The sequence below is a fragment of the Aptenodytes forsteri genome, unplaced genomic scaffold (genome assembly GCF_000699145.1).
Source record: "Aptenodytes forsteri isolate BGI_AS27 unplaced genomic scaffold, ASM69914v1 Scaffold54, whole genome shotgun sequence".
Classification (NCBI taxonomy): Eukaryota; Metazoa; Chordata; class Aves; order Sphenisciformes; family Spheniscidae; genus Aptenodytes; species Aptenodytes forsteri.
The window spans coordinates 18,688,222-18,711,052 of NW_008796044.1; the positions used below are offsets into that span (position 1 = coordinate 18,688,222).

The 22,831-nt window shown below is 38.8% G+C and overlaps 1 protein-coding gene across 1 annotated transcript in view; it reads right to left on the reverse strand.

Moving 5' to 3' along the window:
- Positions 1-22,831, reverse strand: part of NR3C1 (nuclear receptor subfamily 3 group C member 1) — a 72,181-nt gene that overhangs the window by 20,934 nt on the left and 28,416 nt on the right. The window contains exons 2-3 of the mRNA XM_019473853.1: positions 8,140-8,303; positions 3,921-4,037 (exon numbers count right to left, since the gene is read on the reverse strand). Coding sequence (XP_019329398.1) covers positions 3,921-4,037; positions 8,140-8,303 — 281 coding nt within the window. The remainder of the gene's footprint in view (positions 1-3,920; positions 4,038-8,139; positions 8,304-22,831) is intronic.

Genomic DNA, 22,831 nt, shown 5'->3' on the forward strand with positions numbered 1-22,831 from the left:
TCCCAAGTAACAAGCGACAGGACGAGAGGAAACGGCCTCAAGTTGTGCCAGGGGAGGTTTAGATTGGATATTAGGAAAAATTTCTTCACCAAAAGGGTTGTCAAGCATTGGAACAGGCTGCCCAGGGAAGTGGTTGAGTTGCCATCCCTGGAGGTATTTAAAAACCGTGTAGATGTGGCACTAAGGGACATGGTTTAATGGTGGGCTTGGCAGTGCTACGTTAACGGTTGGACTCGACGATCTGAAAGGTCTTTTCCAACCTAAATGGTTCTATGATTCTATTCTGTGAAAAGCAAATGAACTGCTTTGACTTAAATTTAGATGCACATGCCTGCAGCTTAATGCAGACACCTGGTATGGAGTATTTCCAGCCCAGAAAGTCTGGTAAAATTATAAACAAAAGAAATATATCTGATAAGACAAAGTATTATGCAAGAATTTTTATTAGGCTACGTTACTAGACCTGTCCTAGATATACAGTTGTAACTCACAAAAAAAGAAGATTGAGTTAATGTATTTCTTTACCATTTATTTTCAAATACAAAAATACCACAAATTTAAAACCAGCTCCTTAGGGCAAATTATGGAAGATAATCCCCTACAGATAAACTCGGCAAGGAAATAAAAGCATCCAAGATTTTCTGTTAAAAACAAACAACCCCCCCAAAAAAACCCATCCACCCCTGCAGTTTGGCATCCAGCGAGATTGTCCAGGCTTCCTATTTTATTGCACAGGTTTCCTGCCCATTGGGCAGATGGCCTGTGCACCTGAACCACGCAGGCAGTTCACCGTCCTGGGAGATGATGAAACGTTCCCACCACTGTGCTGAAGGACAAACACTGCCAGATAGACATGGAGACCATGCACCTCACTTCTAAAATGGGATTTATAGTGACAAAAACCACTGCAGTTACAGAGCAGGGCAATGAATATTAGAAAGAGGAAGAGATCCTTCAAAAAACTGAAATAAATTCAAAATGAAGATGACAGAAAAAACCCATAAGTTGCCAACAGTTTAATTATAAAATGCAGTATGAAAGGCCAAAAAAATTATGAGATGACTTTTTACAGGCATAAAACCTAACAATAAATTTTTTTTCAAACACATCAGAAAGAGAAAGGGTGCCAAAGAATGCCTAGGGTCAATTAACAATGAAAGCGGAAATGAGAATTCAAAGAAATAAAGGCTATAGTACAAAATAACATTATTCTACTGTATAAATCTCTGGTACCTGCAGCTTGGTAGTTGTACGTTTTTTCCAGTCCCCTACACCCAAAAAACCCATACAATAGAAACAAGAAAGTTCCAGAAAAGGGTGATAAGTAGGGCCAAAGGTATGACTGATGATAAACCAGACTGTAATAGAAAATTATCAAGCAACATGTTTCTAGTGTACGAGGAACCACTTTTGTCTCAGCACAAGAGCAGGTAAGAACTAAAATATTGCATGGTAGACTTCATTTATTTAAAAATAAGTTAGTCTGCTACCCATTACCTATCAGTGAAATTCACTGTAGGTATTAGAAACCTAGAGGTACTCAAGATGCGACGGGACAGGTTCATGGAAGAAGTCTACCAGCAAGTAAGGCTAAGTGAAAGGGGCCTTCAGACTGACATGCTCGGATATTTTGATCTCTTGCTATTCATTAACTGGTTTGCTTATAACCATTATTTATGCACTGAGGATACACCCGATGACTTTTCAAAAAGAAATTACTGTCTAAGAAGTATGCAAATTTAATTATCTTTTAAACAGTAATTCCTGAACTGTGACCCTAAAATAGCCAAAATAAAAGGAACTCTCTTTTAGTCTCTTCTGCACTTTATGCTGCCTTCCAGTTTTCTTTTCTACAACATCTTCTGTACGACCAATTCACCATCTGTTCAGATCTGTCCGATAAATCGTTGTTTTCATGGTCGTTTTTCACTGTTTCACACTACCTTGGGTTCTTCTATTTTTGCGTTGCTGAGTTTCTAGATCTCTTTTCCTTCTCAGTCACAAAAGCTTCCCCCCTGCCTTTTCCAACAACTTATATAACAATATCCATCCTCCAAAAAGTCACTATTCTCTAGGATTCTCTGTGCCAAAATTCAGGCAAGCAAACTACAGTTGGAAGGGCTCCAAACTACGTGCGGAAAAGTGGCAAGTATCAGACGTCATTCAATTTTAGTTTTCTTTGGTGCAGAAAGGCAACTCAAATAACATGTCCTCGAGCCTGAGACAGCTATATTGATGTCTACTTTAAAAAGAGTTCACATAAATTGATGCAGGAATTGCATGCAGGAAATGCATGGAAAAGGCTTACTATTAGAGTAATAGTCATAATAAGGTGCTTATTCATATAGATAAATATATGAACATGATATATGTATACTGAAAACAACTATGGAGAGAAAAAAATAGAAACAAGTCTTAAAACAAAATGTATTCTTTTCCACTTCAAAATGAAAATTGTGGGTTTTTGCATTGTTCTGAACTTTCTGTGGGCTTTACTCTTACCTCTGCTTGCTACTGGCCACACCAGCCCCAGCAGGGCATTACATCTTTCCACCTTGGACACCAAGAACAGGTAAGTGGACTGCCCTGCTATTATCTCTGAAGTGCAAGGTTCAGCCCACCGGGAGTGTCTGACAAGCTAAATCTAGCTCCTGGGAGACACGCAATGACAACCTCACATACTTCAGGGATTTATTTTAGAACCCACTATGGTAGATTTTGGCCATTAAGAGATGCAACTCACATCCTGCACAGAGATCACAGTAACACCTCAACAAACCGACCAGCCACCTCCCTCTCCTCCTCCCTGCAAATCTCTACCACGAAGCATGGGATATACTTGTAAACACGTCATAGGAGGGGAAGCATTTCAGACCGTTGGGTTTTTTCCCTTCGCTCTGAAGGAAGGGGCATGTAGAGCCACCTGCAGGGCAGAAAAACTGGTGATTCATCCTCCCGAGAGAGGTTGGAAGCAGAAGAGGAAGAAAGGACGTGCTAACATAGACTCTAATAGGAGTATCATCTCTCTCTTCAACATAATTCACCACTTGGATTTTAGCAAAGGATATTTGCACTGACTGAAATGAAACTCTGTTCATATTTGTATCTGACAAATACATTTTTGACATTTTTATTTTATCTGACAATTTTGATTATACAAGTATCACCATGATAACTATGCTAGTAAGTACTGTATTAATCTCTACAGCTCAAGGAAAAAATATCAAGCACAAAACATAGCTGACTAATAAAAATGTTTTATGCCATTTTACAACTGCTGCTAAATCTCTAGTTGATGTGTTCTTCAGTTTCTCATAAGCCATCCAGGACTTAGCGGAGAATAAATATGTACTGGTACATTTAAATTTATTTATTTAACCGATCTTTTCTAGAGAGATTCTGACAGACATTTAAGAAGAATCCACAGCATGAACAAAAGTAATTTCCTTTTCTTCAGTTTGAAGATATAAGCTCCACTCCAACCTTAGATCTGTGCCTCTGGGCTTTCCCTCTCATCTGTGGTTTCAGTGTCAGGTCACTCTCCTGAGTAAGGACGGGCAGGCGTCACACTTCCCTACAAGAGTTCTCCTGGAGTTCTGCTGTCTCAGATTCAGTGAAAAAGCAACAAGATATATGTGCTGACAAGAATAAAAAATAACTCTGGTTTGTGCGTATGACTCACTTCTGCTGAACATACTGAGAGACAGAGCAATTGAGTACGGATAGGAAAGTATAGGAGAAATCTTAGCGTAAAAAAAAATCTTGCTTTTCATTAAAATGCTCACACACGCCATAAAATGCAGTACTTATTTTTAACATATTAAAGTGCTGCTCAAATAATTGCTTTAGCTTCATAAGCAGCATGACCTTTATTGTCTAGGACTCAAAAATAAAAAAGGGATTTGAGCATTTTAAGTTACCTTCGAGGTTCATGCCAGCTTGAAGACATTTCCGGTAGCGGCACGCTGGACAGTTTTTCCTCCGAATTTTGTCAATAATGCAATCATTTCTCCCAGCACACAGATAGTTGTGCTGCCCTGTATTCACGAAGACAAACAAAATAACCATAAGCTCTACAATTAGAGTAGTAGATGAAGTCGTTCATTCAGTAACATTAAGGATCTGGGGACTATGTAATGTCTTTACTTACTGTACTTAATTTCTTGCAAAAAATAAGATCAGTATCCATATGATTTCATATATCTATACACCGAACAGATTTCTAATATGACACCAAAGCCAATAAATTTAGGAAGAAATCCTATTCTCTGTTAACATCAGGCAAATTCCATTTTTAGAACTATTTTTCTCTCACATTCCTCAAAACTATCTTCTACAGCATGTTTCCAATTTCCCTAAATAGTTTCACAAGAGATGTAAACAACATTCATAAACACATTTTGAAAGTATACATGTCAACATTTCTACAGATATATAGACATAGCTTTCACCATTTTGAAAGTCACGAAACCTCCTCTGGTTTAACTTAGAGTCTGAACTGGACAAGCTAAGTTCTCTGACATTTTTACGGATTCACGGATTCAGAGCAAAACTGACCCTAGAAATATGGCAACTTGAGCTACATATAGAAAATAACTGTTTTCCTTAGCTGTTAAGAGCAGAACAACAGAAGAGTAGTATCTATTCTTAATGATCTGAATGATATTAATAATTGTCTCAAGATAACTTTAGAGAAACGTATTACTAAAAGATATATCCTTCTCTCAGATCGGTATCAAAACCCAGATGTTTCTTTAGTTGGGAGAAAGCCGCTACCTAGGCTTTTACACTATATTTCAAAGCCCAGATAGTGTAACAGTGAGAGAAACAAACATATTTTCCAAGTACTGAGTTATTAACAATGGAGCCTAAGAGTCTTCTCACAGAAAAAGAGCATGGTTAAGGAATTTGTTTCAAGTCAGCTGTGAAAATTATGGGTAAGCAGAGTCCACTACTATGGCTTTAGTCAAACTTCTCCAGTGAAGTGTTTCAAGTTCCTTGATATTCCAAGGAAGCCCTGAACATTTTTCTGAATGAGCCCCCCTTTCTATTTCTTTTGAAGAAGAGGAAGCCTTACTAACCCTTGTTTCATCCTTGTGTTTAAGATAACTTAAAAAATAGATCCATGATTCACAATTCTGTTTACCATTAGCATACTAACATGTATAGAACAAATATACATGCACACACATGAAATATGCACCGATGAATAGTTGTCATCACTGTAGCAGAACAGAGGCTATAATTTCATGTCTTGCAAAGGTGTTCAACTGAGACCATGGTTTCACACAGTCAATACGGATGCTTCAGGTGTAGATCTTCCTGAGCTGTTCCATTTTTTTTCCTAACAAAAAGCTTCATCTCCGTGAAAGTAGTTTGATTTCTTGTATTTACTGCTTACCTATTCTTGCCTTTTTTAGGTGAAAGCTACGCTACTTCTTTGTATTACATTATATTAAAGCCTTCTTGTCACATGAACATTTTGTGGAAAAATGAAGGGAAGCTGATTCCACCTTCTGCTTCATGCCGTCTGACTGCTGCCCAGAGGACATGCCAGTTGCACAAAGGAATGCATTTCAAAAAACAGACAAATATACTTCACAAACAAAATACTGGTAAAAATTGGTAGTGAGCAAATGGAGATATTTCCAAGGGAATTTACAGCAGATAGGGGCATTTTACAGAGAGGCCAGACACTCTTCAACGTTGCAGTGCCCATAGCACAAGTCGGCGCCTGGGGCTCTGAAGCACTATGAGACTGAATGAGTCTTTGCTCATTTGAGCACACCGGCATATAAAAAGGTTAGAAATTACAGACAAAGGATTTTGGGAGATGGAATTAAAAATGCTGAAGAACAAGGACAATGTGGAGCACAGCAGGAGGCAGAGGTGTCGGGGGAACCTGGAGCAGAGGGGAGGTGTGAGGACCTGAAGCAAGGTGAGGAAGCGGAGGCGGGGAGGAGTGGTGAAGATCTGGGTTGGCAGCAGGGTGGGGGTAACATGCTGGGAGGTGAACGGGGTTGGTTCTGGAACCAGAGAAAATGAATCGCGAGGGCTCTGGGCTCTGAAGCATGATGAAAGAAAGAACTAGAACAAGATGGCTTTGGCCATCCTGGGTTCCTGAAGAAAGGCCTGTTTGCGTGAAGAACTGTGTGTAAATATACAGTTGCTGTTCCACCTTCATCCTTCCTCTTCTCCTCTAGTTCTACTTTCGGCTGAAAGAAATATACTTTATATTGATTTTCTAGATACTGATACTTTCAGTTTTTGTGACTATTTCCATCACAGTATACATGTGTGTAGACAAAGCTATAGAAAAAGGGTTTCAGGCTAAAGGCTGGATAACCAATGTGCAGAGTCAGCTTGATCTGTATACTAACAGGTGCCTGGCAGCTATTAATAAAAAGGATATTAAAGAAACAAATTCTTTTTACATATGTTCCTAATAAGAAAAATGCCTGTAAGAGACAAAAGTAAATTATTTGTTCCTTAAAGTGCATACTAGAACTAACAGATCCTGGAAGAGCTCCTGAAAACATCCACAATATCTAATCAGAAGGATTAAGCTTGGGATAATCTGTGGAACAATAAAAATGAAAGTGGAGGTAAGCCTTGAGAAATTTATTGCAATTTTTCAGCTATAAGCCTGCTTACATTTTTAACATTAATACAGTTGATATAAGATGCGGCAAGTCGCATCACTGATCAAAAGGAATTACTGGATTGACTTCTTCACGTATCAATACTTTCATGATTTGTTTAAGCTTGAGGACAGGCAAAACCATCGCTATGACATATGTTAAGCTGCCATATAATACTACTTCTGAGGGATATCCAGTGACCTTATTTTAATTGAAGATACAGGTGATTATTTGCTTCAAATAAAGAGCCTGGCTCTAAATGGGAGCGCAACTCCAGACAGGACCAGTTGGGAGTCACGGAGAGCACAAGCAGCTCAGTGCTTTGCACTTGAGCTCATATCGTCTCTTGTTATACTTCAGATACAGGTTCAGCTTCCCACAGAACTGACATCCTTTCCCCTTGTGACTAGCAGAAACTGTGATACGAACTTGACTTTTCCGATCACTCCGAGAGGCTCTGCGTTTCCACGGAGCTCCCTATTGCATCCAGTGAGCTGGGAACTGGGAGAAGGTGCTCCTTCTGAAAGGCTGAATGGTGGCTCATCATTGTCAAAACAGCCTTCCCTCTTCCCCAGTGAAAACCAACTTGCAAAAATGTTAGCAAAAAATGACAGTCTGACTCACTTCAAAATACAAAATGCAGCAGGAATGGCTGCATGAGACAGGAAACCCTGTAAGGCTGTAACTAAGAACAACGTAATTTCAGAATAGAGGAATTGCTATCCTTTCAGAGACACTGAGAATATACTCCAACTTTTCTGCATCTCTCTGATACTGAAGCGAAGAGTCAGACATTGAGGTACAACCGAGTTCATTACATAATGGCTGCTTATGCAGCCCCAAAATCACAGATTGCTTATTCTGCTATACGCACTACAGACTCACATTTAGTTTTCCATCATCTCTATTTTCTAGAACGATTTTCTTCCTGTGATTAGAGAGAAATCTCGATGATCCAAAACTACACACATGTTCCTGTTATCTAGCTACCCCTGCAAATATCACACATGGACATGTATTTAATATAATCAGTATTGCTTATAGGAAAAATTGTAAAACTATATAATCTTGCATAGGAGAGATTTATCAAGTTTCACGTACAGTTTTATACACAAAACCAGCTAACATTAAACATAAAAATCACAAACTTTACAAATCTAACGCACACAAATATCTGTATATAAATAGGACAAATAAACAAAAACAACAGTGAAAGAAAACGAAAGAAACAAAAAGCCAAGACAACAATACATCCTTTTACACTGTGAATGAATGGGAGCATTTTATAAATGTAAATGGAATCTATGCTTCAGATAATCACACCATTATCAATGTTACTTACTATGAAAAGATCAGTGATAGAATGGATGGGATTTTCCACTAGGTTCCTAGCAAAACCATGGATTCCAGCAAGATTAAACAGACTGGTTTTGAGTGTGGATGACATGTACATGGGTTTTATATTTTTAAACAGCAAATTCATCAAAACATGTCTTACCTTCCACAGCTCTTTTGAAGAACACTTTGCAGCTGCCACAAGTAAGAACACCGTAATGACACCCAGAGGCCTCATCAGAGCAAACAAGACAAAGCTTGGGAGGTGGTCCCGTAGTTGCTGAGGTTGTGGATGGAGAGGAGCTTACATCTGATCTCATTCCAGGGCTAAAAAAAAGCATAAAAATACTTTTAATTAAGATCTATGGGATACTGGCAAACATAATATTCATAACTGCAAGAAACAGACTGCCCTTATCCTCAAACATTACAGTTCTGCACACCAAGTTCACTGGGCTCTGAAACAGTTAACCAATTAATTTTGTAAAACGTAAGTAAAGCTGTATGGATTTTTCACAGCCTATTTGACTAGGTCAAGATTACTTCCCTGACACATCTCTGAAGCCAAGTTTCTTGCATAATTATCCTAGCCTTTAAAATTGACTCTTAAAAAATGCTCTTATTCCATATTGTTTTCATTACTGTCACATTCCCTGCAGCCTGCACTGAGTCCTACAAAAACCTCCTTTTCCAGTATCATCAGAGTTTTCTCCTGGGATACTATTATGCAAGAAGCTGTGCAAATTAAGCCATATATCGATACATATTTACAGTAATAAATGATCATTTCACCCCAGCATTTTAGGAAAAGAATATCTATTCCTCATTTCAGGATCTGGTTTTCCTATGTAAACATACATGCCATCTACAAATGAAGGGTTAGCTCTTTAACAAAAAAAAAAATCATTGTTAGAACAATAAACAATGTATCGTAATCACCTTCGAGCTGCTTCTAATCATCAGGGCTGAACCAACAGTGGTTGTGCCAAAGTTGAGAGGCTAATCTTACTTAGCACGTGCAAACAACATAGCCAAAACCTGATGCGTTACCTGTTGAAGGCTGCCTCGACACCTCCTGTTATAAGGCACGTTGTTGAGTTTTATTTCACAGTTTTGAATTTTTAAAATGGAGTTTCTATACCGTATGCTTAACTTAGTTATTTTCACAGAAAATTTTGTCCAACAGGGTTCCAGCCACTTTCCAGATGAAGCTAGAAAATAACACTTTTTTTAAGCCTTTACTCGGAAACTCTCCAGAACATCCACACTCCCTAATGTGGGCTTAACATTTATATGTGGGCTGGCTTTTGCATGGAAAATTCCTTTTCCTCTCCTCAAGAAAGTCTGACCAGATTTGGTCACACATTTTAAAAAAAACCATAGTTCTCAAACATTCACAAAACCCTTAAAATTCCAGCCCAAATTAAAACACCCCAACACCTGGGAGGCTTTACTTTTGAACAGGTTGCCTCCATACGCCCCATCCCCAGAGAGCAATTGAGAAATGGCCCGTCCGGTGATTCCAAGGACTTTTGCTGTTGCATTTGCTCATACCGGGAGGGAGTTAGATAATAAAAGCAGACACAAGGAGCGGGAATCCTATCACTCAAATGCAGAGGGATAAAAGTCAAACCAGAATAAACATGTCAGTGAAGTCCACACTTCGACAAATATGGAACCAGAGGGCAGAGAACAGTGAAAACTACTTGTGTTAGGGAAAAAAATGAGTCTGATATGAGCTAGGCGAGAAGGTGACCTGTATCTAAGCTAGAGCAGAGAGGGCTGAGCAGAAAAGTAAAAAATAGACAAGAACACAGCAACAGCTCAAACATGCTGGAATAGCTGTGGGAAGAAGGAGAGAAGAGCAAGACCAGAACAAGGGTGGTGCGAAGGCTTCAATAGGAATGAAGCAGAATGAATCAACCTTGAGGAAAAAGGGAAGAAAAAAGCCCACCCAGGAAAGAATGCTTCTTTCCAGAACTTGGAAAAGAACTAAAATCCATCACATCGCTCCTTTGTATTCAGAAAATATTTGTGAAATGCTGCAAGACTTCTTCTACTCTATTACTCTACAAAGAGGCTGACAACCATCATTAGCTAGTCTGTCAACTAAAGTGGCAGTCACCCATAGACTGCAATCCTGTTTACGATCCGTATGATGGCTTTTCTGTGTTTTCTAGTTAATTTGTCTTCTTTTAAAGAGCAGAAAGCTTTTGCACAATCCAGCACTCAACATCCAAGTACTGGCAGAACGTAATTCAACCCAGTTACATTTATTTGATGTCCTTACAAACACACATCTTTAATTACATGCTCATCCTAATTTCTACAAAGCATGTCTGCCTTCCTCAGTGCAGAGGCGCTCTAGGAATGAATACTGTAACGATGGAAGCTGCCATTTGCATGGCCCCATCTCCTCTGATGAAGAAATCGGCTGAGAGAAGCCAATGGCTATGGGTTTGCAGGAAAAGAAACCTCATGGTTAAGGAAGCTGAGGATTCCAGTCTACTTCTGCCTCTTATCAAAGCTGTGCGTGATGGTATTTGGTTAATGCAAACCAGCCTTTTCAGAAATCCTGCCTTCTTAACACGCAGCTTGAGATCTGGCACATACTTTGAAGAAAGGCACACCACAACCTCAAGTCAACGGAGCTGTGCTTTGAGCTGAGCGATGCCCAGCTCCTCTGGTTGAAGAGACCCTTCCCCGTCACTCAACCGGAACCGGTGCATATGCTCAATATGGACCATACATGTATTGCACATTTTGGGTGCTCCTGCCTTTCCCAGCAGGTCTCAGCTTTACTCCGTATTCAGAGAGGTAAGGTCTCCACGCCCTTTGGGGTGCCTCAGGAAGTACAGGGCAGACCCCCGCCGCTGCCAGAGCAGTTCACTGAGCACCACAGCCTGCTGCGGGACCTCACGTTGCCCCCGGGTGCTGGGCTGCAGTGTGCACATCTCCTTCGCTTTGGGGCAGGTCTGCTGTTCCACTAAGATTTCAGAAGGAATCCAGAGATGAGAGGACAACCTCAGGCTTGAGAACCCGTACGTGGTTCTTTGCTCCCTCAGGGCTTTCCTGTCTAATTAGACAAATAATTTTGACTACAAAGCTTTGCTTCCTTTCATGCGAAAAATATATTACTTTCTTCTGTTTGGTTTGCTGTGGGTTCCACCCCCCCATGCCCCCCCCCAGCTTACTGATCCATTTGGAAAAAGGAATTAAATTGTTTTGCTGCTTTGTACTGTCATATGCAAAATAAAAAAAAAAATAAATCAATCATCAACACTTACTTCAAAAACAAACAACCCCCCCTATTAAAAACAGTAATCACTGGCCAGTCAAAAGCTACTGTAAGTTGCCTTATTTTCTCTAAAGTTTTAGGCCCAGTAGCTCCTTTTCTTATACTAAAAATCTCAGTTTAAACATTGAAATATAGGCTGGGAGCCTATGATTTTAAATAAGGAATATATAACTTGAGAACTTCATTTCATTAAAATGATTAAAACCTGAAAAAGATGCAAACATCTTTCCATGCATAGTTTTGAAGACAGCTAATTTAGATACAAAAATTAAACTCTCTATACCTTACAGATTTCTCACAAAAGTGTTTTTAAGGAAACATTCATCAACTGTCATAGAAACTATGGTAGTACCAAACATATTCAACTGAAGCTTTTCAATCACCTTTAATTTTTAAACAGGGCTCCTTTTCTGTACCAGTACCATAGAAAATGTAATATGAGAAAGAAAACAGATGATATGACTTACAAAACTAAAAATAAATTATTACATTGATTAATAAAGCAGTAGCCAGCAATCTAATCTGGGCTTCTGGCATATCTTTTCAAGCCTGGCTATATCAGATAAGGCCAATATTTACTAACTGTGTGGAGAGCTGCCAGACACTGACAGTCCTCTGGTTGTGCAAAACACAATTTTGCTTGCCTGGAACATGGAGAACAGAAGGGATTATAGTGCATAAGGACTCCTGCAAGAGCTACAACAAGCTGGCTGCAGGTTTAATATAAATCTTTTACCTATAAAGTTATACGTAGTAAAAGACAAACAACCACTTCCCAAGGAAGAGGTAAGGGAGGGAAGTTACACTCCGAGATCATATAATAATAAAAAAGTTACCTTTCAGTTATTTGCAGAAATGTTTTTAAAGTCAACAAAAACCTAATAAACTATGTTTCTTATCTAAATAAAACGTCAAGAAGCACAGATGAGAGCGGAAAAAGATTCCAAATTTTAAGGGTTCCAAATTTGTAAAAACTTTAATTAAATTTTATTTTGGGAGGCAAGTTGTTACTTGTTTAAGGGTACTGATCTCCATTCCCATGTACTTTCAGAAACTATTTATATATAAACTAATTTTATTCGTTTGTGTAGATACATTTATTGTTTCCAGTCAAGGAAACATATGGGGGTAAAATAGAAAGACTTAAAGAAAAGAAGATGCAGCTACAGTAACGAGCTCTGTAGAAATCAAGTTGTTTAAGCAAAGCCATTTCTGTGTTAATCATTTACCAGAGATTTTCGAACCAGGCTCAAGGTTCAAACTTTAATAAAGTCAGGTGTGGTAACGTTTACGGTGGTGTGAAGTTTTCCTTTCTCAGGGTCCCCGTCCACTGCGGGTCACGTCGTCCTCCCGCGGAGGCCAGTGGCCAGGGCCCGGGGAGGGGGACACACGCTCACGGGGGGGCCGGGTGAGTCAGCCACACCAGCACCACGCTCCTCCAGCGAGGCTATTAAAGCCGGGATATCAGATGCGGGTGACCAAACTCACAGCCCTGCAATCAGCTATAAACACTTCAGCAGAAAGATGCGGCAGATAGTTATTCGCTCTTCTGAAGAAGCCTTCCTCCAGCGTATTTGTTCATTACTGAAGAAAACATTTGCTTGTTCCTCTTTCTGCTTTCTTCTCTCTTTACTGTGAAGAACATAAAACCTCCACGACACAACACAGAACACGCACACTCCCACATGTTGAACTTACTAACATTATAACATTATTTTAAAAATACACTACCTTCCTGTTACTTTGCATCATTAAACAAAAAAATCTCCAGTAAGATAATGAAGAGACAAATACTTTCAGCAACTAAAATTATTAGTCATTTATAGTCTACAACTGACAACTCTTTATCAGCGAATGAAAGCTTAGGACGATCAGCCTCAATTGATTTTGTCCAAGACCATGCCCAGCCCTAGTGCTCTTCTGCTGAAGGGTAAATTCTTTTCTAAAATGCAAATTAAATTAGCACCAATAGCAACTTACACACGTGCAATGAGAATAGAACTTGGTTAACAGTTTAAAAACTAACTGCATTTAAGGAAAACGGCTGCAAGCTACAGAACAGGAGAAGCAGCAACTCGGGAAATCTGTGAGGCTGCTAGGCAAAGAGGCAGCTGTCACCTTCACAATTTTCACCTTTTAAAAAAAAATCTACCCTGAAGAAAAAAGTTCAGGGGAAACGCATAATACAAGTTTTTTTCAGACATACAGACAACTAAGTTATTCCTTGGTACTATTATAAATTACAAAACCAGAACATTTGCAACTGGCTCCTAAAAACCTGTAACAAAATGTTATTCATGTCCAACTGCCAACTCTGAGGAAAGAAATGGATGCAGTATGTCTAGGGTTGGAAGAAACAGCACAGAATTTGACTATATTTATTTTGACTAGTCTTTTGATATGACTATTCATTTTGCTCCTACTTCTAATCTAATGCTTCACACATACAAGTTGCATTCACTCATGATACACCCAGACCACAATATACCATCAGTCCTGGTTCTCCAGCACAGGTCACCTTAGTATTGAACTAACATATTCTTAAAAGCGAGTTACTTATCTGTATAAGGAGTACCACCAAACTAACAGTAAAGAAACGATTTTCAATGTCATTGCCATCTGGGCCTCACTCTTATCTTCTAGCAATGAGAACAATGTAAACACTCGGCTGCATACACCAACTGATTACATTTTTTGAATTGCTTACTTATTTCCTTATTAACCAGAGAAACTACAAGTTATTTTTTTATACCCTCACTCGGCTGCATACACCAACTGATTACATTTTTTGAATTGCTTACTTATTTCCTTATTAACCAGAGAAACTACTAATTATTTTTTTATACCCTCCTAGGCAGGAAAGTAGTTTTCAGTTCAAGCAGGAAAAATTTTTACAACAAGGCTATTGACATTATACTTGTCATTACAATATTAAAATAAAAGTGTATTTGCCAATTGAAAATAATTTCAAAAATGCATTTTGCCGAGAACCTGAACCACTGGTTACAATGGTCTCTTCTATCTCTTGTAACTTACTCAAGTTAAGTTTAAAGAGACTGAAAATTGGTACGAGCTGGTAAGAACCAACATTTTCCTCCCAGGCTGTCTGCAAACTCTATGCAGATACACACACTGCCTTTGGTTTGTCTGCCCGCCGCCGAGGGCGTGCACAGCTCAACTATTGTCACCGGGCACTGAACACACGGCGATTTACCCAAAGTCAAAGGTGTCTTGGGGTGCTGACCCAAACATTCCTACTGACTGCCTGAATATACAAAACACCCACAAACCCACAATACAAACAAAAAAGTCCTCCAAATAACTTAAGAATAGGTAGGTTCTGTGTAAAAGTTCTCTCTCCCGTTTTGTACTTAAAACGGAGAACTGAATTGCTTTGGTTAAAGCACTGTTCTTGATTACAAGCATGTCCCCAGTGATACCATAATAAATTAAAAATCTACTACGGATTACAGTATTTAACCAAAGCCTGCGATTAAAAGCATCCAGTATTACTGTTTTACAGCCCATTTGAAAGCCAAGATGATTAACACCATTTCCTTTATCACGCACCCAGATAAATGCCGTATCATGACTTGATAAACCAGGAAACCAGATTTTGAACTAACAGCCTAGTTTTGTGCACGTGCCTATAACACAACCAAGATAACACCAACATGAGGAATGGGTCACCCAGAAAGGCCATGGCCAGATTTGCTTTGTTGCTGGATACAGAAACTCGTGGCAGAGAAACATGTTATTTTACAATCAGATTGGCAGGTACCATGGTGCCTCCTCCTGACATTCTCTCTACATCAGGATAAATTTTACTGCTAACTTACAATGGAGTACTGGGATTCTAATTCACAGAAAATTTTAAAATATGAGACATACCTAAAGCAGCAAAGTCTCATAATTAACCTCTCCATCTGCAGAACAACATACATTTTACCACCCCTTTAATACAACTAAAGCAGACTGTAGGATTCATTGCTTTGTATAAAGTTGCCTCAAACACCGTAAACATTTTTGCTTATGTTTCCAACAACTCAGGTACATCATAACAAGGACATTGACCAAAGTACCAAGACAGAGTTCAGAACAAAAAAGTGACTTCAGTTCACACGAAGACTTTACATATATCTGTTATGAAAGATTTTATGTATAAAAAAACATTTACTATTGGCAAACAAAATAAATTGGAATTAATACCTTTCCTGTAAGTATGGTTGTACAGAACCAGTCAAACCTTGATGCTGGTGAGGTTTTGATCAGGCCAGAGGTCTTAAAGAACCTGAATTGCAAACCTAAGCTCTATTCTCCATAAGTATATGGAGAAATAGTATTTAATCAGAAAACCCAATACATATAAGCTTTGAACGTGCAGGAAGTCCTGCCTTCTCCTCGTCTGTCCCAAGCACATGCCTCAACACCCAAGCGCTCTCCTGGAAGCACACACGAGTACCGGCAAGGGCAGCATGAGCATCACAGCAGGCTGCGGCTGCTGGAGAAGGGACACGCGCACACCCCGACATGGGAACAGTACACACACCCCCCAACACCACGCGTTGGCTGACACGATCTGTCACTCTGGAGAAACGGATATATGAAGCTCTACTAAACACGTAGAATTACATGACAAACACGCGTTGTTAAGAATAGGCTTCACAGGGAGCTTGTGTCTTTCTAACGCTAGGCAGAGGCAGCAGGGACCATCATTCGAAGCGCTGTTGTTTCATTTCTCATAAATTATACTCTATTAAATAAAAAAAACCCTGAGAGCACAGGCAAATACCAATAGCGTGTTAACAGAATAATAATTTTCAGAGATTCCTGATATAGCGCAAGGGAAGTAAAACCACCACATTAAATAGCGCAGGTTCCCTATGGGCATCGGGCCCTTTTATCTCTCTCTCAAAGTCTGCACGATATTTATTCCAAAACCTGAGGAGGCGCGTCCTACCGCAGGTGACTCGGCGCTCTCTTTAATCACCACGCCAGCACCGGGAGGGCTCGGAGGAGCCTCCGGCAGCTCCAGAGCCACTGGCACCAAAGACACCCCTTCTCCCCGCTCCGAAATGGCGTCCGCTACCATTTTAGAGCTCGCACAGGAGTGAGAAAGAAACACTAACGCAAGTGAGCAACGCGACGTTTTTTTTTCCCCTTTTGGATACTCTCCAGAACGTAAAGGTTTCAAGGGCACAGGCAAAGCTTTCTTGGAATGGATAAATGGTAATTGATGTTGCAGCTGCAACCTTAGCTAGAGCTCTTGGGATTTCAAATGTACTACAGCCCTAAAGTATTTATGACCAGAATATGATAATTAAATTATATGTTCTAAACTTTTACATTTATTACAGTGCTCCAGTAAAGCAGCCAAAAAAGTCTTACCTTCAAGGGTAGGACTTAATTTCTATATGAATCAATTTATGCATATTTTTCCAAAGGTGTTTTTTTTTTTTTTTTTTTTTAAATTTCATTGTGCACCCTTGCTTCCTTAAATAAAGAGGCAGCAAAAGAAAGAGTAAGACGGAAGCCAGTACCTTTATACTTAAATAAAAACTTTACATAAAAATATGGAATCAAATCATCCTGGGCCATCCTAATTCTTTATGCTTTGCTGGATAACAAAATATGCATTTGATCTACGCATATTTACACACAGGTTGTGGATCATCTGAAAACTTGACTTTCAAGAACTCAATCTTGCAGATAGATCCAGCTTCATATGCATACGTATGCACTCTGCGTTTACAAACTAAGGTGCAAGCAGGTGTCTCTGCAAAAAGAGACCCGAATTAGGAAGGCTGCAAGACTAATACACACTCAGTAGAAGAAAGCTCAAAAATCTAAACAGAATTAGATGATTTTTTTTTTCTTCATTTTAAGCACAACACATGAAATTGTTCCTAGTCCATTCAATCTCTGAATGCAGCAAGCGCTGTTTCTGATCGCAGCGGCTACAGAGGTATGTTTTTAACCTGTGTGACACTTTCTTGGAAGCAGTTTCTTAGTTTTCTGAACCTTGCAAACTAACTAAGAGCCAATGTACCCACCAAAAATTTATTATCTTAACATAGGTCCCTTAACATACTAATTTCATTTGCTAGCACACTGAATTCAACAGGACAGCAGAACTCTTGCACAGAGATATTCTGTCGTTATTAGAACAGACCCATGAGCTTAGATCAGTCACAGCATTTTAGCTTATCCTACATAGTCAGCACGTATCGGAAAAGTATTTTACTCCTTATAACAGCACCCTTATTAATGTGGTACCAGAGGAACTGAACTTAAAATATTAAACAGGATATGTTCCATTAATGACCTCAGCATGAGCTATGTACATTGCTCTGGTTGTCTTAACATGAATGCTTGTGTCACTCACAGGACTGCAGTTGCAGGCTGCCAAAATGATGTTGCTAGGAAAGAAGGCAAGAGACATCTGGAAAGCTGACTTTAACGTACATGGAAAAATATTAATGGTACTGTAAGAAATGCAGTAAGAGATTGAACTAAACTGCAGTAGTCACAGAACAGCTATTTTAAAAGCTGCAGGATAATACTTGCATAGTCAAATTGAGTCATAGAGCTATAAATAAATTTAGACTGGTAATTAGAAAGTTCATTTCTGCTATTTTGAAAAAAATAAAGACTCTTCTGCTGCCAGTGTAATCCTCTAACAGTAATCCTGACTCTGATTTTTATGAATGTGTGCGCACAGTCTTATTCAACACAGTTTGTGCTTTTATCAGCACTGCGTAACTATTTTCTGCTTTGCTGAAAAAAATAACAATTAAAGAAACAAAATAAAATCAACAAATGCAAATAAGAAAGTAGAAACAAAACCTTAATTCTTCTTCTTCTGAGGAGGGAAGATGGAAGCAGGGCAAGAGAAGCAGAAAGGAATGTTTCTTCCTTAATTCTCTCTACAGACCTTCAAGGAAGCTCTGTTTAAAGGTGGAACTGATACTGAAAGAAAGTCAAGATGGTAACTTCTTCAGCGCACAAACTCCATTTCCTTGTCGGTCTGTATGAAGCCTTGCACAGTGTGGCTTTACCCTTGGCATAGGCTTTCACACTTTTTTGTCAATGAAAAGAATACATTTACATGCGGAGCAGTTTATTATGGAATATTAACCAACGTGTTGCATTCTGGGCTCTGCTTCAGTGGAAATATATGGAGAAGAGGGATGGGATGTGTGCCAATTTTAGGCTTTGGCCTCAGTCCATTTGATGCGGATCCAGGATGACTTGGTTGACTGTTGAGTCATAGGTTGGTTCAATCGACGTTATTTTACATTTGACTAGTTATTGTTCTTTAAACTTTGAACAGGAGTCCAGAAGCTCAAAAATCACCAGTGAACCAAAAAGAAAGGGGCCAAAGCAGAATTTAAACAAGATTCTTAAGCAAGAAAAATACTCTCCTTAAATGACACCTACTTTTAGCAGAGATGGCTAAAAAACCAAAACCTACCTCACAATTTAAAAAATTTCTGTTATATTACCAAATATCTGTAACACTCAATAGTTGTTCAAAATTACTGAAGAAGTTCTGAGATATCCTCCTCCCCCCATTAAAATAAAGGTGGGAAGGAGAAGCAAACCTTTTCCCCTCCAAAATAAATAAATCCCTAAATGACTACTGTGTTTTTAACAGATATAACAGTAAAATATTCCTGAAATATTAGACAGTCAATGTGCATGCTGTTAATTTACTTCAGCCAATACTCAAATCTAAAACTGAAAATAAAAAAAATTTAAAAACCAAAAAGTTACTGTTTCTGTACTGAAGGTAAGCTTCTATTTGGCGTAAGAGAAGCCCATAAATACTATTGGATTATGTTTTAAAAACATAGGTGTGTTTCAGAAATGAACTTGTTATAAAGATGCATTGCATTTAACAACAGAAATTTTTACTGAAGGCCGATTCCTCTTATTTTCAAGATGTCCACTCGACTCATTTTTTTCCCCGCTCCATTTTACCCCAATTTCAGATAGCAGGTATTTTTTCAGTAGGTTTTGATGGCCTGTGAGGGAAATTCAATGTTATATCCACTTCTTTTCAGAAAACCGATCAGCAGCAAAAGAAACAAGCAGAGGAAGAACTTGAGCTATCTTTAATAAGAGAAATGCAGTGCGAAGGGAGACTGGGCTTTGTTACAATAATCTAGCAAGGAAGGAATCAGCTTTCATAACAACTTCCAAGAGCATGAAAAACAAACAAAAACCAATAAAAACATCATATCTTGGGTACTTTGCTGGAAGACAAAAATACTTCTGATGCTTTTGAGATTTTAGTTACAGAGGAGGATGACTGCAAGATGTTCTTCTCAGTGCTAAAGGCCAGAATTGAGGTTCAGTGCCAACTTAGTATTAAGAAATGTGTAAGGTGCTACCCCCGATGCGTGTGGATTACATTCCACACTTAGTCATGAGCATATAACTTCATTTGAAAGGGTAAAGATTCTTTTTTACCACAATAGAGAGAGAACAGTAATTCTTGCAGGAAAGATAAGGAGCAAATTCAAAATTCTTGGTGACTTAAAAAATCAGAAAGCAGCTGAAGGACAAAACACCGTGATGGCACACTGCTAAGTTCCCCAAGGGAACGGCTGAGACCTCCCACTCTGAATGCTACCAAAAGGTTTTCTTTCATGTTTTACGTTTAGTTTTTGGTGCATTTTATCCTTCATATCCAGACCCGTGTGTGTACACGACACAGCTCAAAACCGAGCAAACCTGTCTAAAAGGTATTCTCCGAAGTCTTACAAACACTTTTAATGCCCTTGATAACACAATTTCATTTCATTTCAACTGGCCCCTGACACATTTAATGCAAAGAATATATACAAAACCACCCTTCCCCACATGGACAGGAAGAAAAGCATGTAATAAGTTTGTTTATTGACACCAAATCAGCCATCTAAACTTGTGTAATATTTTTCAGAAGGACAAGCAACAAGTACTACCATAGACCTGTAAGATGTGTATAGCTATTGTATGTAATTTTCATGGCACTTTTAAGTCAACTTTATTGAATTATCTAGTAGAGTGCTATAATTACTTTTGTCAACACTGTTAAGCAATTACAGATACAATTTCTGCTATAACATGCATACGCAGTAGGTTATTATCTGCTTTTATGTCCACCTGGCACCCATGTCACACACTCAAGACTATCAAGATGTTTCATCACATCCCTCTTGTTGCATACCCCTGGACTTTACAAGCACTTCATGCCTTATGTCCTCCCCCGATACTTTTAGGTCTTGCCTTCTTTCTCTCTCCTGGATTTCTCACATTATTTTATCCACTTTCCTCTGTTCTCTTCCTCTACCCCTCCCTGTCAGATGAAGGAAGCTCTATTCCTTCCTTGCTGAACCTCACACAGTTTCCTGGCCACATTGTTCATCTCTGCCTCTTTGTATATTTTCTCTTCCTGAGCAGCACTGGGAACCCCTCCCAATTTAAACTCCATCTGTAAACTTCATTAACAGGCTGTTTACCTCTCTCACATAACTATCACGAAGAGAGTCTGTACACACCTATCTCCACACCACCTCTTTTCTCCGAGAGCGTCTTGTGTGTCTTACGGACTGCTCTGTGCATTGGGCAGTTACTTCAAGTTTGAAACAGTGGGAACTCCAACATTCTTTCAGAAAAGTATTAAAAACTTTCCTGGTGGGAAACTCTGTTTTGCTTTCCTGGATTTCAGTGTTCATTACAACTAGATGCACTCTTATAAAGGTTCTGATGGCCACTACAAATCTTTTACAACCCATCACTATCTATCATTATCTTTCAGTATCTTTCACTAACAATTTGGTCACTCAGATTTGCTAGTAGAATAGGTCATGACATCTCAAATAGAAAATTTTAACTGATGGTGATTACCTATCGTCATTGTTCAAGATTTACTTAATGTAGTATATATTGCATTCACATCTGCAATAAGTTTTTAAGTCGTTGCTGTTTAGTTTACAAAGTCTGTTCCAGTAAGAGAGTTGTAGTATTCCTTACGGAAAAATGCAAAGCTGTTTACTACTGAAATAGCAGTAAATGAAATATGAAATAAGGCAGAATTCACTGCATGATGATTTTAGAACAGTCTAGAGATCATTCTACTCACCACCTGAAGAAAACAGGTGTCTAATTCAACTTTTAAAGACTATGTATTAGCCACTAAGTCCCTACTTCCTTACAGAAGTATAATTATAAAGGCTACTGATAAAATTTGTATTTCATCAGTTTCTCGTATTTTTCATGAAACCAAGCAATATAAAAATACAAAAATACTGCTTTTTGAGCTGCAGCTAGGAAGGGTTTCAAAGCACAGAAGGTGCTATAAGACCTGGAAAAAGCATACAAGAGACAAAAATCTTGCAAAGCCAAAGACATAGGATAGGGAGGAAAAAAATGAAAGTTTATCTGCCTATTCCTTCAAACATTTCTGGTACCTGTCAGCTGAACAGTCAATCAATCAATCCTACCTTTTAAAAATATTTACATAAAGCAAAGGGAGGGTGGGGTGGGTGGGAAGATCCATGTCAACCAGACATTATTGAGAAGACCCCACTGTGGTACAACTTTCATCTACGTAAGTCCTAGCTTCATAATCAGCTTTTTCAGTAGCGAGTACTACAGAAACAAAACAAACCAGCATTCAAATTCCCATGGCGCAGACCCCATAGAAGTGCAGACAGTCATGCAGACAGGAACAAGCTTTTTACTCCAAATAATTTACTGTTACGGTTTTAGATAGTTGAGCACACCTTCTAAGACAAAGTCAATGGACACACAAACATTTCCTGCTCCGATGGACACTGGCGGCAGGCAGTGCACGCCCTATTCCTAGGTACACTGAAGAGAGATGCATCAAGACCCTTGTGCAATGATCAAGAGAGAGTACTCCCTACAGCGAAGATCAAATCCCTTTCTTTATTAATAGCTGAAGCTTAGCATGGAAAAGAAACCAAAAGCAAAAAACTTGAAACTCAAGAAACTATGTCCATATCTGTAAATCACGATTTACAGACTGTGTAAAAAGGAAATTATTTTCACAATGGTAGCGTCCAAACCTCTAATTGTTTTAAATACTGCACCTCTTGCTGCCCCTCAGCATCAGTTGGTCTGAGTCTGGCTTTGGTTTGTAAGTCAAGTCAGTAACTGATACCTAAACATACAAACCAAGTTTAACAGAGAAGAGATGCTGACATTCAGAAAGTCTTAATTTTTCAAATAAAAAGCACATTATGGTGCTTTTCTTTTATCTAAAACACAACATTCTGATTTTAAATAAGCATTTTTCATATTGCAGTAACAATAACTTGTACTGTTACTGCATTGGTCAAATGGTTCAGCAAACTTCTATCCTGTATGAAATTCTCTCTCATACAAAAGCTTTTTTACCCTTGTAAAGCTTTTCGCAGATTCATGGAGCTTCAGAGACATTAATTCAATAACAAAAAATCTTTATGAAACAGAAAAGTGGTTAATCTTTGCTTATTTTCAACGGCGGTTGAAATCGCAACTGGACCAACCACTCCCTGACTATGAA